The sequence below is a fragment of the Bombina bombina genome, chromosome 1 (genome assembly GCF_027579735.1).
Source record: "Bombina bombina isolate aBomBom1 chromosome 1, aBomBom1.pri, whole genome shotgun sequence".
NCBI classification, from domain to species: Eukaryota; Metazoa; Chordata; class Amphibia; order Anura; family Bombinatoridae; genus Bombina; species Bombina bombina.
Window position 1 is genome coordinate 1,289,519,065 of NC_069499.1, and position 16,077 is coordinate 1,289,535,141.

Sequence of the window (16,077 nt, forward strand, 5' to 3'; positions counted from 1 at the left end):
TTGCATGTTGCTGGATCTCAGATTTTGATAACATCCTTCTGCCTTCTGATTACATAGAACATATACAAGAAAACTGAGAAGTAATAATGTTTCACTTTGTAATTGATAGGCATAATACACCACAGGGGTATAACACCAATTGAAAACAAGTTTGTTTGTTTTTTATTGCCATTAATGCAATCGTTAAGCAGCTTATTCCACTTACCCTTTCATTTGTATTGCATTTTAAATTTATCTGAGAAAATACAAAATCTTTTCACTCTGTAGACCATATTGCACATACAGATGGTCAATTAAAAGAGGCAGAGTCCAAACAAATTTAATTTAAAAAAAAAAAAGAAAAAACCAGTACCAATGAGTGAGCCCATTTAACAAATGCCAAGGGAAACACCTGCCAATCTGGCTTAGCAGTATATGAAAAAACATAACCACATATTTAATGATGCATACAGTGAGTATTCTTACCGCTGATAAAATAATAACAGCTACTGGTACAGCTTTATAGCTGAATTATTATTCACAGGACAAACAGAACATGTTCATAATGAAGAGTAAAAAGATATTACATTTGATGGATCTGTATCGTGTTAGTCTAATTCAGGCATGTTTCCTGCATCAGAAAGCCAAGGCATAGGTATAAGCTATAGAATTATAGACCATTATTTATACAAATCACTTATCTTGCTTCTTGCTGATTTTTTATTTTTTTTTACAGTTTTTAAATTATTAACTACGAAAAAAATGATTATTAAAATAGTGGTTTATATTATAAACACCCCTTATAAGAATTCTGCTCATCAGTTTGATAATGTGATTTGTAAAAAATGTAAATGCTTGTTTACGATAAGACATTGCAAGTAACATAAAAAAAAAAAGTGATTTAACTTCTTGGTTGCCAGTACCAAACTCACAAACAATGATTTATCCCAGGGGCGTCCAATCTTTTTATCTGCAAGTCTAGACTGCCACAGAGGGCCAGTTAAAAAAATTTCGGCTAGATTCCGAGTTTTTGTTGGTAATAATGTGCAGGGCTAACAAGCCTTTTTTCTCTCACCGCTCACTTAAGACAACGCTGGTATTACGAGTTTTCTGCAAGCCGGCGTTAGCCTCAGAAAAGTGAGCGTTGAGCAAAATTTAGCTCCACATCTCACCTCAATACCAGTGTTGCTTAAATCAGCGGTGGGCTGGCTGAACGTTCTCATGCACGATTTCCCCATAGGAAACAATGGGGCTGAGCCGGCTGAAAAAACCTAACACCTGCAAAAAAGCAGCGTTCAGCTCCTAACGCAGCCCCATTGTTTCCTATGGGAAAATAAAAGTTATGTCTGCATCTAACACCCTAACATGAACCCCGAGTCTAAACACCCCTAATCTTACATTTATTAATCTCTAATCTGCCACCCCCGACATCGTCGCCACCTACATTATATTATTAACCCCTAATCTGCCGCTCCGGACACCGCCGCCACCTACATTATACTTATGAACCCCTAATCTGATGCCCCCAACATCACCAAACCCTACATTTTATTTATTAACCCCTAATCTAACCCCCCCAACGTCACTGCAACTATATTAAAGTTATTAACCCCTAATCTGCCGCCGCCAACGTCGCTGCCACTATAATAAATTTATTAACCCCTAACCCTAACACCCCCTAACTTAAATATAATTTAAATACATCTAAATAAATTTACTACAATTAAATAAATGAATCCTATTTAAAACTAAATACTTACCGATAAAATAAACCCTAAGATAGCAACAATATAACTAATAGTTAAATTGTAGCTAGCTTAGGATTTATATTTATTTTACAGGAAACTTTGTATTTATTTTAACTAGGTAGAATAGTTATTAAATAGTTAACTATTTAATAACTTCCTAGTTAAAATAAGTACACATTTACCTGTAAAATAAATCGTAACCTAAATTACAATTACACCTAACACTACACTATCATTAAATTAATTACATAAACTACCTACAATTAAATTAAATAAACTAAAGTACAAAAAAAACAAAACTAAATTACAGAAAATAAAATAAAAAAGCCCCCCCAAAATAATAAAATTCCCTACCCTATACTAAATTACAAATAGCCCTTAAAAGGGCCTTTTGCAGGGCATTGCCCCAAAGTAATCAGCTCTTTTACCTGTAAAAAAAGAAAATACAATACCCCCAACATTAAAAACCCACCACCCACACACCCAACCCTACTCTAAAACCCACCCAATCCCCCCTTACAAAAACCTAACACTACCCCCTTGAAAATCAACCTACCTTGAGCCGTCTTCACTCAGCCGGGCACAAGTGGACCTCCAGAGGGGCAGAAGTCTTCATCCGATCCGGCCAGAAGAGGACATCCAGATCGGAAGAAGTCTTCATCCAGGCGGCATCTTCTATCTTCTTCCATCCGGAGTGGAGCGGGTCCATCTTGAAGACATCCGACGCGGAGCATCCTCTTCCATCCGACGGCGACTGAAGAATGAAGGTTCCTTTAAGTGACGTCATCCAAGATGGCGTCACTTCAATTCCGATTGGCTGATAGAATCCTATCAGCCAATCGGAATTAAGGTAGGAAAAATCCTATTGGCTGATGCAATCAGCCAATAGAATTGAGCTCGCATTCTATTGGCTGATTGGAACAGCCAGTAGAATGTGAGCTCAATCCTATTGGCTGATAGGATCAGCCAATAGGATTGAACTTCAATTCTATTGGCTGATTGCATCAGCCAATAGTATTTTTCCTACCTTAATTCCGATTGGCTGATAGGATTCTATCAGCCAATCGGAATTGAAGTGACGCCATCTTGGATGACGTCACTTAAAGGAACCTTCATTCTTCAGTCGCCGTCGGATGGAAGAGGATGCTCCGAGTAAGATGTCTTCAAGATGGACCCGCTCCGCTCCGGATGGAAGAAGATAGAAGATGCCGCCTGGATGAAGACTTCTGCCGGTCTGGATGTCCTCTTCTGGCCAGATCGGAGAAGATTTCTGCCCCTCTGGAGGTCCACTTGTGCCCGGCTGGGTGAAGACGGCTCAAGGTAGGGTGATCTTCAAGGGGGTAGTGTTAGGTTTTTTTAAGGGGGGATTGGGTGGGTTTTAGAGTAGGGTTGGGTGTGTGGGTGGTGGGTTTTAATGTTGGGGGTATTGTATTTTATTTTTTTACAGGTAAAAGAGCTGATTACTTTGGGGCAATGCCTTTTAAGGGCTATTTGTAATTTAGTATAGGGTAGGGAATTTTATTATTTTGGGGGGCTTTTTTATTTTATTTTCTGGGGCTTTTTTATTTTATTAGGGGGATTAGAGTAGGTGTAATTAGCTTAAAAAATTTTTAATTCTTTTTTTATTTTCTGTAATTTAGTGTTTTGGTTTTTTTTGTAATTTAGTTTATTTAATTTAATTGTAGGTAGCTTATGTAATTTATTTAATGATAGTGTAGTGTTAGGTGTAATTGTAATTTAGGTTAGGATTTATTTTACAGGTAAATTTGTACTTATTTTAACTAGGTAGCTATTAAATAGTTAATAACTATTTAATAACTATTGTACCTAGTTAAAATAAATACAAAGTTGCCTGTAAAATAAATATAAATCCTAAGCTAGCTACAATGTAAATATTAGTTATATTGTAGCTATCTTAGGGTTTATTTTATCGGTAAGTATTTCGTTTTAAATAGGAATAATTTATTTAATAGTAATAATTTAATTTCATTTTATTTAAATTATATTTAAATTGGGGGGTTAGACTTAGGGTTAGACTTAGGTTTAGGGGTTAATAAATCTAATATAGTAGCAGTGACGTTGGGGGCGGCAGATTAGGGGTTAATAAATGTAGATAGGTGTAGGCGATGTTAGGGATAGCAGATTAGGGGTAAATAAAATTTAACTAGTGTTTGCGAGGCGGGAGTGCCGCGGTTTATGGGTTAATATATTTATTACAGTGGCGGCGATGTCCGGTCGGCAAAATAGGGGTTACAAATTTTAATTAAGTGTTTGCGATGTGGGGGGCGGCCTCGTTTTAGGGGTTAATAGGTAGTTTATGGGTGTTAGTGTACTTTGTAGCACTTTAGTTAAGATATTTTTGTTACAGCGTTAGCCCATAAAACTCTTAACTACTGACTTTTAAATGCGGTAGGAGTCTGGACAGGAGAGGGTCTACCACTCAATTTTTCAAGTCATCGTTAGGAAAATCCCATTAAAAAGATAGGATACGCAATTGACGTAAGGGGGTTTGCGGTATGCGAAAATAGCGGAAAAAAAGTGAGCGGTGCACCTGTACATGCCTGGCTCGTAATACCAGCGGGCGTTAAAAAACAAAATTTATGTTTACCTGATAAATTTATTTCTCTTGTGGTGTATCCAGTCCACGGATTCATCCATTACTTGTGGGATATTCTCCTTCCCAACAGGAAGCTGCAAGAGGATCACCTACAGCAGAGCTGTCTATATAGCTCCTCCCCAAACTGCCACCTCCAGTCATTCGACCGAAGACAAGCAAGAGAAAGGAGAAACTATAGGGTGCAGTGGTGACTGTAGTTTAAAAATAAAAAACACCTGCCTTAAAATGACAGGGCGGGCCGTGGACTGGATACACCACAAGAGAAATAAATTTATCAGGTAAGCATAAATTTTGTTTTCTCTTGTAAGGTGTATCCAGTCCACGGATTCATCCATTACTTGTGGGATACCAATACCAAAGCTATAGGACACGGATGAAGGGAGGGACAAGGCAGGCGCTTAAACGGAAGGCACCACTGCCTGTAAGACCTTTCTCCCAAAAATAGCCTCAGAAGAAGCAAAAGTATCAAATTTGTAGAATTTAGAAAAAGTATGAAGTGAAGACCAAGTCGCCGCCTTAAAAATCTGTTCAACAGAAGCCTCATTTTTAAAAGCCCATGTGGAAGCCACCGCTCTAGTGGAATGAGCTGTAATTCTTTCAGGAGGCTGATGGCCAGCAGTCTCATAAGCTAAGCGGATTATACTTCTTAACCAAAAAGAAAGAGAAGTTGCTGAAGCCTTTTGGCCTTTCCTCTGTCCAGAGTAGACAACAAACAATGCAGATATTTGACGAAAATCTTTAGTAGCTTGTAAATAAAACTTTAAAGCACGAACCACGTCAAGATTGTGTAAAAGACGTTCTTTCTTTGAAGAAGGATTAGGACACAGAGAACAACAATCTCCTGATTGATATTCTTATTAGATACCACCTTAGGAAGAAACCCAGGTTTGGTACGCAAAACTACCTTATCTGCATGGAAGATCAGATAAGGGGAATCACACTGCAAGGCAGATAACTCTGAAACTCTTCGAGCCGAAGAGATAGCTACCAGAAATAGAACTTTTCAAGATAAAAGCTTGATATCTATGGAATGCAGAGGTTCAAACGGAACCCCTTGAAGAACTTTAAGAACTAAATTTAAACTCCAAGGCGGAGCAACAGGTTTAAACACAGGCTTGATTCTAACTAAAGCCTGACAAAACGCCTGAACGTCTGGAACATCCGCCAGATGCTTGTGCAAAAGAATGGACAGAGCAGAAATCTGTCCCTTTAAGGAACTAGCTGACAATCCCTTCTCCAATCCTTCTTGGAGAAAAGATAATATTCTGGGAATCCTGACTTTACTCCATGAGTAACCCTTGGATTCACACCAATGAAAATATTTACACCATATCTTGTGATAGATTTTCCTGGTGACAGGCTTTCGAGCCTGAATTAAGGTATCAATGACCGACTCTGAGAAACCACGTTTTGATAAAATCAAGCGTTCAATCTCCAAGCAGTCAGACGCAGAGAAATTAGATTTGGATGGTTGAAAGGACCCTGAAGTAGAAGGTCCTGCCTCAGCGGTAGAGTCCATGGTGGAAGGGATGACATGTCCACCAGATCTGCATACCAAGTCCTGCGTGGCCACGCAGGTGCTATCAAAATCACCGAAGCTCTCTGCTGCTTGATCTTGGCAATCAGACGAGGGAGCAGAGGAAATGGTGGAAACGCATAAGCCAGGTTGAAAGACCAAGGCGCTGCTAGAGCATCTATCAGCGCTGCCTTGGGATCCCTGGACCTGGATCCGTAACAAGGGAGCTTGGCGTTCTGACGAGACGCCATGCGATCCAGTTCTGGTTTGCCCCAAAGTTGAATCAACTGTGCAAAAACCTCCGGATGGAGTTCCCACTCCCCCGGATGAAAAGTCTGTCGACTTAGAAAATCCGCCTCCCAGTTCTCTACTCCTGGGATATGGATAGCTGATAGATGGCAAGAGTGAACCTCTGCCCATAGAAATATTTTTGAAACCTCCAACATTGCTAGGGAACTCCTTGTTCCCCCTTGATGGTTGATGTAGGCTACAGTCGTGATATTGTCCGACTGAAATCTGATGAACCTGACCGCAGCTAGCTGGGGCCAAGCCTGAAGAGCATTGAATATCGCTCTTAGTTCCAGAATGTTCATCGGATGGAGTGTCTCCTCCTGAGTCCACAAGCCCTGAGCTTTCAGGGAGATCCAGACTGCACCCCAGCCCAGAAGGCTGGCATCTGTCGTTACTATTGTCTAATCTGGCCTGCGGAAGGTCATACCCTTGGACAGATGGACCCGAGATAGCCACCAGAGAAGAGAATCCCTGGTCTCTTGATCCAGATTTAGTAGAGGGGACAAATCTGTGTAATCCCCATTCCACTGACTGAGCATGCAGAGTTGCAGCGGTCTGAGATGTAGGCGGGCAAACGGCACTATGTCCATTGCCACTACCATTAAGCCGATAACTTCCATACACTGAGCCACTGAAGGGCGAGAAGTAGAATAAAGAACACGGCAGGAATTTAGAAGTTTTGACAACCTGGCCTCTGTCAGGTAAATCTTCATTTCTACAGAATCTATCACAGTTCCTAGGAAGGAAACTCTTGTGAGAGGGGATAGAGAACTCTTTTCTTCGTTCCCTTTCCACCCATGCAACGTCAGGAATGCCAGAACAATGTCTGTATGGGACATGGTGATTTGAAAATTTGACGCCTGTATTAGAATGTCGTCTAGGTAAGGGGCTACTGCTATACCCCGCGGCCTTAGGACCGCTAGGAGTGACCTCAGAACCTTCATAAAGATTCCTGGTGCCGTACCTAACCCAAAGGGAAGAGCCACAAACTGGTAATGCCTGTCTAGGAAGGCGAACCTGAGAAACCGATGATGATCTCTGTGTATCGGAATGTGCAGATAAGCATCCTTTAAGTCCACGGTAGTCATATATTGACCCTCCTGGATCATAGGTAGGATGGTTCGAATAGTCTCCATCTTGAAGGATGGGACCCTGAGAAATTTGTTTAGGATCTTGAGATCTAAGATTGGTCTGAAGGTTCCCTCTTTCTTGGGAACCACAAACAGATTTGAATAGAAGCCTTGCCCCTGTTCCTCCTTTGGAACTGGGTGGATCACTCCCATAACTAGGAGGTCTTGAACACAATGTAAGAATGCCTCTCTCTTTATCAGGTTTGCAGATAATTGTGAGAGATGAAATCTTCCTTTTGGGGAAGAAGCTTTGAAGTCCAGAAGATATCCCTGGGACACGATTTCCAACGCCCAGGGATCCTGGACATCTCTTGCCCAAGCCTAGGTGAAGAGAGAAAGTCTGCCCCCTACTAGATGCGTTTCCAGATCGGGGGCTGATCTTTCATGCTGTCTTAGAGGCAGCAGCAGGTTTTTTGGCCTGCTTTCCTTTGTTCCAAGCCTGGTCAGGTCTCTAGACCGGCTTGGACTGGGCAAAATGTCCCTCTTGTTTTGTATTAGAGGAAGTTGAAGCTGCGCCACTCTTGAAGTTTCGAAAGGCACGAAAATTAGACTGTTTGGTCCTTAATTTGTTGGACCTATCCTGAGGAAGGGCGTGACCTTTTCCTCCAGTAATATCAGAAATGATCTCCTTCAGTCCAGGCCCGAATAGGGTCTGCCCCTTGAAGGAAATGTTGAGAAGCTTAGACTTTGAAGTAACGTCAGCTGACCAGGATTTAAACCATAGCGCCCTGCGTGCCTGAATAGCAAAACCTGAGTTCTTAGCCGTTAGTTTGGTTAAATGAACAACGGCATCAGAAACAAATGAATTGGCTAGCTTAAGAGCTTTAAGCTTGTCAAGGATATCATCCAATGGGGTTTCTACCTGTAGAGCCTCTTCTAGAGACTCAAACCAGAAGGCCGCAGCAGAAGTGACAGGGGCAATGCATGCAAGGGGCTGGAGAATAAAACCTAGTTGAATAAAAATTTTCTTAAGGTAACCCTCTAATTTTTTGTCCATTGGATCTAGAAAAGCACAACTGTCCTCGACAGGGATAGTTGTACGCTTCGCTAGAGTAGAGACTGCTCCCTCCACCTTAGGGACCGTTTGCCACAAGTCCAGTGTAGCGGCATCTATGGGAAACATCTTTTTAAAAACAGGAGGGGGAGAGAATGGTACACCTTGTCTATCCCATTCCTTAGTAATAATTTCTGAAAACCTCTTAGGTATTGGAAAAACATCAGTGTAAACAGGCACTGCGTAGTAGTTATCCAATTTACACAATTTCTCTGGGACTACAATGGCGTCACAGTCGTCCAGAGTTGCTAAAACCTCCCTGAGCAACATGCGGAGGTGTTCAAGCTTAAATTTAAATGTAGACATATCAGAATCAGGTTGAAGTGTCTTCCCTGAGTCAGAAAAATCACCCACAGATAGAAGCTCTCCTGCTTCGGCTTCTGCACATTGTGAGGGTATATCAGACATAGCTACTAAAGCGTCAGAGAGCTCTGTATTTGTTCTAGCCCCAGAGCTGTCTCGCTTTCCTTGTAACCCTGGCAGTTTGGACAATACTTCTGTAAGAGTATGATTCATAACTGCCGCCATGTCTTGTAAAGTATACGCAATGGGCGCGCTAGATGTACTTGGCGCCCCTTGAGCGGGAGTTAAAGGGCTCTGACACGTGGGGAGAGTTAGTCGGCATAACTTCCCTCTTGTCAATTTCCTCTGGTGATAAATCTTTTAAAGCCAGAATATGGTCTTTATAACTTATAGTAAGATCAGTGCATTTGGTACACATTCTAAGAGGGGGTTCCACAATGGCTTCTAAACATAATGAACAAGGAGTTTCCTCTATGTCAGACATGTTTAACAGACTAGTAATGAGACCAGCAAGCTTGGAAAACACTTTAATTAATGTGAAAAAGCAGAATATAAAAAACGGTACTGTGCCTTTAAGGGAAAAAAACAAACACAAAAACTGCAAAACAGTGAAAAAAGCAGTTAACTCTATGAAATTTTTACAGTGTATATTAGACTAAAATAGCATTGCACCCACTTGCAAATGGATGATTAACCCCTCAGGTTCAAAAACGAAGCAAAAAAACGGTAAAAACCGTTAAAACAGTCACAAGCAAACTTCCACAGCTCTACTGTGGCTCCTACCTGCCCATAAAATGACTTTTGTAGGCACAAAAACCCTTTACAGAGATCCAATAGGTCAGGGGACTCCTTCAGGGAAGCTGGATGTCTCAAAATGTAAAAACAACTGCGCAGTTAGAGCGCAAAAATAGGCCCCTCCCACCATGCACTCAAGTCAGGGGGCCTTAAAAACTATTCCTAGGAGTAAAATAACAGCCATGTGGAAACTAGGCCCCAAATAAAGATTTATCACCTCAGTAAAAAACGTTCTTCATATATATGCAAACGTTTTACATACTAAGCCATACTAGAAAGTAATATGAAAATTACCCTTTACTGCAAGCATGATGCCAGTCGTTATTAAATCACTGCACCCAGGCTTACCTTAACTATCAGGCACTGTCAGCATTTTCTAGTTCTTATCATCCTCTAGAAAATAATATACTGAACATACCTCAGGGCAGTTAATTCTGCAGGCCGTTCTCCCAGCTGAAGTTTCCCCATACTCTTCAGTTATGTGTGAGAACAGCAGTGGACCTTAGTTACAACCTGCTAAGATCATCAAAAACCTCAGGCAAATTCTTCTTCTAATTTCTGCCTGAGGTAAAAAAAACAGTACAACGCCGGCACCGTTTAAAAATAACAAACTTTTGATTGAAGATAAACTACACTAATTCACCACATCTCTCTAGCTACTTCCCTTGTCGAGAGCTGCAAGAGAATGACTGGAGGTGGCAGTTAGGGGAGGAGCTATATAGACAGCTCTGCTGTGGGTGATCCTCTTGCAGCTTCCTGTTGGGAAGGAGAATGTCCCACAAGTAATGGATGAATCCGTGGACTGGACAAGAGAAAGCAGCATTGGGACCTCTCAACGCTGCTTTTTAAGGCTAACGCAAGACTCGTAATCTAGCAGTTTATAATTAGTGCTAACTGAACATGAAATATATTTACTGTACTTTATATAAATCCACACGCTTCAATGGAGCAATAGTTTATCAAATATATACCATTGGCTTGAACAATTACTAGTACTTGTCTAATAATATTGTGCAATGATTTTCTTGTCTTACCATACAGATTACATTCATAGAGGACTGGTACTGTATAATATAAATGCAAATGCTTATTGGTTATAGACACTGCAAGAAAAATGTAGATAGGAAAATTTCAATTACATTTTACCATACATGTTTAAATTCATATGTTATATTACAGTGTTTAATACTTCATAGCTACATGGAAAAGGAATTAATATTCTCTTACCTGCAAAGGGAGATCCATATTCTAACCACCCAGGTGTAAATCCATTCACTAATTTTAAAGAAAAAAAAACAAAAAAATTGTTAGTGATTGTGTTGTACTGCGGAAAACTCACCAACAAATTTATACCACAGAGGAAGAGATAAAGTTCTTATGACTATGAAATATATTTGCACTAAGGTTTAATATCTTTATAAAATACACATAAATAGTTATGAGTGAGGATACATCTACCGAGCGTTAAAGAATTTGTCCTTACCAATAACTATAATGTTGATCACAATCTATTGTTTGATAGTTAGCTGCATATTAGTCAACATGATCCCAATCAGATATTTCCATTGTTATTTGACAGCATAGTTGCCAACATTCAAACAAAAAATGCCAGGGACACTTTGCAGCAGAACCAGACCTATTTACGGTTTGCTTAGCTCCGCCTACTCAGACTTACCCCCCAAACAAGCACGTAAATTCTAGTAGTATAATTAAGTCACTGATTGCTTAAAGGGACAGGAAAGATTAAATTAAACTTTTATGATTCAGAGGATGAGTACCAATTCTCAGCAGTAGCAATGCACTACTGGCAGCTAGCTGTTCATCGGTAGTTACAAACTTGTCTTTTGTCATTGGTTTACCAGATGTGTTCAGCTAGCTCACAAAAGAGCATTGTGGCTGTGGAACTGATTTAAACTATGTGTTTAAATCACTTTGCAGAGGTTAAACACAGGTATATATGCAAGTAATAGTGCAATAAGGAAATTGTTCTAACCAAATAGAGCATTTTTGGGGCGGAGATACCCAGCAACCAAGATGGCCGCATGATCTGAGAGCTCCGAGTATGAAGTTTTCAATATAGCCCTATTGAATATTAAAACCCTGAACACAAGTGCTGTACCAAACGGGTATTAACTTAGGAAGCCGCCTGAGACATGCTGATTGCAATTTGGGGACTGTTTGCACAGTACTAATCTGAAAAACGGTAACGGAGCTATCTGTCGCATACTGAGGCGCCATCTTGGGGGACTGTATGCTGATGACCGGCATGGAGACCCAGGTGTTGTACACGGATGTTAGAAACTTGCTGGTAGAACATGAAAGGAGGTTGTGTGACAGACTCTATGCCTTTATAGCTACAGTTAAAGAAGCGCAAACACACCATAACCTAGATGCGGAGGAGTGTAGAGAATTCCGGGAGGCACAGTGTACTGCACCGCCTGCGGACCTCCAGACGCGCCCTACATTGCCGATATCGGTGGGAACGGCCCTCAAGATGGAACTACACTCACCCCCTGCTACCGCAAGCGGCTTCCATATTTGGGAGGAAATTAAGCTAGGCTACTCGCATATGGAGATGAGCGCGGTAAAGTTCTGCAGCGATTACACGCTATCAAGCGTGCTTTTCTCTGTCACTACCTCTGTGGACTTTTCATGGCCTGTCCTCAGATGCACCGGACTTTCTATCTGTGTTCCTCTAGGGATCTCCGGGCTATTTGGCCTTGTTTGGAGGCTGATGGCTTTACCTGCATAGTCCCTATAGCTGCCATAAGGAGTTCTCAGCTCTTCTGGCCCGCAATTCAAATGATGGACGAAAATAACCTGCCTGTTGGACATGTTGCCTCCCCTCTAGCTTGCAGGCAAGGAGTTGGGTGAAAAGAGAGACTCTGGACATGGATTTAAGCCTACAGGACATTAAGCCTATGCTAATGGTGATGTCTGGTGATTTAAATCTCACAATATACTTAAGCCAGGATACTGAATGCTATGCAATGTTTTAATGAAGCACCTCAGCTGATTTAATATCCTCAGCTCTGGACAGTACGTCAAGGAAACACCTTTTAGTAATTATACTTATGTTTAAAGTTTCAACTTATTGCAGCTGAATTTAAAGAATCTGGATTTAAGATGAATAGCATCTGAAACTGTGCAGTATGTGTAACTGACTCCTCTTTATATGCAATAAGCTACACCAGCACTCATACAGACTACATACTGTGCAGCAAAGCATTGTATTATTATGTGTAGATGAAATGGGGGCTTAATGTTAATAGTTATGTCAATAGTTATGAAGGTTAAAACATTTTTTCAGTACTTTCACTGCCTTTCTATATCACCTGCATTTATTGTATACTTTATCACGTGGTACGGCCCTGGGCCTGAGACTTTACCTAAAGGATCCTCTGAAGGCATAGGACATGTGGGACAAGTGTGAAGATCCTTGAGAGGACTCAAAGTGTATAATTTTTTATTAGTCCCACTTTATATTACCCTTAGAGGGATATTATCTGCGCTGTAGCTACAGTTATACATTCAGAGATAGTTAATTCCCCTTATTACTATGTGATACTTTACTTTTTTCTTCAGCCCTAAATAATTAGACATATGTACATAGTCATGCAATCCTTCTGCACCATAGCTGTCTGTAAGAATTACCAATAACTCCATGTGTTTCTGGCAACAAAGCATACAGTGATGGACCTAATTATCTGGTTGTCATTAGATAGCACTGTCTAATGTTTTGTGTTAAGCTGCTAATAATGTGGGGCCTGGTTTTAGGTATTCCATTTCTTTGCAATGTGTAACTATCTCCACATATATGTGATCATTCTTAAATTAATAGACCTTAGCGAGCCACACTACAGCCCCTAGAAATGCCCTTTAGAGATAACTATATTGGACTTATGGGACATACCAATAGTTCTCTGGGAGAACCATACTGTATTTTGTTAATGTGTGATGTTTTTCCATGATAGTATTATACTCATCTTCATTGTCCTAAATATTTAACTGTGTACTGTTTGATGTCCTACAGCTGTTTGTATTAATTGCTAGATAGCTCCGAATAACTACAGCATGTGTGAGGTTTTATAAGTCACATTACAGTTGATCCCAAGCAATGCTCTGTGGGGATATCTAATTTTATGTTATTCTATAACTTAGGTTAATAAGCCCTTCTTTAAGCTGGATATCTACGAGGTTTATGCCCAACTTGTACAAATGTGTTTGTGTATTCTATGCTATCGATAATTATAGGCCCAAAAGTGGTCTATATCGAGTAAAACCCCTCAGCTAATATGTTGTGTATTTGAGGGTCCAAAAGTGGCCTGAGCAATCCTGGAGGGGCAAAAATAGAGAGTAGTTGAGAGGTTGCTCCCTAACTGGTTTATTATGCCTAGAGATGTGTATGTTGGTCATTGTATATCTATCTATTTCATTGAGTAACCTGTATGTTGTATATTTTATTACCCTCAATAAACAATTAAAAAAAAAAAAAAAAAAAAAAAAAGAGAGCATTTTCTTAATGCAGTTACAGTCCTTTAATCCAGGTTAAAGCATCAAGCTCCTCATCATCTCCCTTACTCTCAAGCACATAATTGGCATAGAAGAATAACTTTACAGCAAGTACCAATATAAGCAAGCAAGGGTTAAATTATTAACTGTTCAGCATCTGTATAGCAGGACACCACAAAGCACACTAGTTTATATAGATGTTGCACAGCCTGAAAATAATATATAATATATTAATATGTTTAACCTGCTAACTGCTGTCTTGGGGCTGCTAAGAACAATATATATGTAAAGGACTTGCTAAGACACTATTGAAAGTTTCACAAGTAGGTGGCATTTTATAAGGTAATTATTCATGTTTTTATCTTTGCAGCTGCAGTGATTATGACAAAAAGGTTAATAGACCCAGAAATGTCTAAGTAAATCTTGCAACCCTGCAAATCAATTAAACACATAGTAGCAGTACCACTTGGGACCCTCTGTCTCACTGTAGGTTTCAAATAAAACTGTCGCTGATCCATTCAGCAGTGCTAGTTACACGGCTGGGTGTTTTCCACATGGGACCTACAATGCAGTACTTCTGTGTGTTTAAACTCTTTGCATGGGTTAAACACAGAGGTGCAGGGTCACTAGTCTTTTTTTTTTACTATGACCCTTTAAGTGTTTGAAGGCTTAAACAAATTAAAGAGACAGTAAAGTCAAAATTAAACAGTATGAAATCTCTGAAATATACTTTCATTATTTATTTTGTCCCGGTTTCCTGTAATTTAATTCTGAAAAGTATTTGTTTTATAAAATCCACTAAGTTTCTATAAAGTAATAAGTGCCACCATGTTTGAACTTAATTTTTTTTCATTATCTCACTCTCCTGCTGAGAAAACAAGGCTGTGTGGAATATAAGATAAGCTAACTCTATTTTATTGCCTGATTTTTATCTTTCCATAATTGTTCACAGCAGAAAACAAAGATATATAGAAAGCATGGAGTATTTACTGTTTAACATCCCTTTAATTTGATTGGATAGAACATGACATTTTGAACAACTTTCCAATTTACTTCTATAATCCATGTTGCTTAGTTCTCTTGGTATCCTTTATTAAAGAGTAATGCTATGTGAGCTCAGGAGCTTGGATCTGGCAACAGTGCTTCAACATTGTTTATAGAAATATTACACATAGACTGCTAAAGATATGTGCACGCTCCTGAGCTCTTATCAGTCTACCTAGATTTACTCAACAAAAAATATGAAGAGAACAAAGCAAATTAGATAATAGAAGTCGATTGGAAAGTTGTTTAAAATCACTTACTCTATCTGAATCATGAAAGTTTAATTTTGACTTTACCGTCTCATTAATTATAAAATTATTAATAATGATATGAAATTATTAAAATCATATGTCGTTAATATAACTGCCTAAGTGAAAACTGCATGAAATCATATTTGCTACTTTGAAAATCTCGACCAAAACCTACTTGAAAAGCCCCCAATACCCATGTTTCTTATTGTTTTGTTTGTCTGTTTGTTAGATTTTTTGTGCGCTCTTCCCAACTCAGAAGCAAAAATCAATCCATTGAAAACAAAAACTATTCGCCTAGATTTAGAGTTTTGTCGGTAAAGACCCGCGGTGCTAACGAGCCTTTTTTTCCAGGGCACCCTTAAGACAACGCTGGTATTACGAGTTGTCTGAATGGCTGCGTTCGCCTCAGAAAAGGGAGAGTTGAGCATAATTTAGCTCCACTTCAACCCTCAATACCAGCGCTGCTTACGTTAGCGGTAAGCTGGAAAAACGTGCTTGTGCACGATATCCCCATAATGGGGCTGAGGTGGCTGAAAAAAAACCTAACACCTGCAAAAAAGCAGCGTTCAGCTCCTAACGCAGCCCCATTGTTTCCTATGGGGAAACACTCTCTAAGTCTACACCTAACACCCTAACATGAACCCCGAGTCTAAACACCCCTAGTCTTACACTTATTAACCCCTAATCTGCCGCCCCCGCTATCGCTGACACCTGCATTTTATTATTAACCCCTAATCTGCCGCTCTGGACACCACCGCAACCTACATTATAGCTATGAACCCCTAATCTGCTGTCCCTAACATCGCCGACTCCTATATTATATTTATTAACCCCTAA

At 39.9% G+C, this 16,077-nt stretch overlaps 1 protein-coding gene across 1 annotated transcript in view; it reads right to left on the reverse strand.

Annotated features, from left to right (window-relative positions):
* LRP3 (LDL receptor related protein 3) overlaps nt 1-16,077 on the reverse strand; it is a 197,218-nt gene that overhangs the window by 110,064 nt on the left and 71,077 nt on the right. Inside the window, exon 2 of the mRNA XM_053695069.1 lies at nt 10,661-10,708. Coding sequence (XP_053551044.1) covers nt 10,661-10,708 — 48 coding nt within the window. The remainder of the gene's footprint in view (nt 1-10,660; nt 10,709-16,077) is intronic.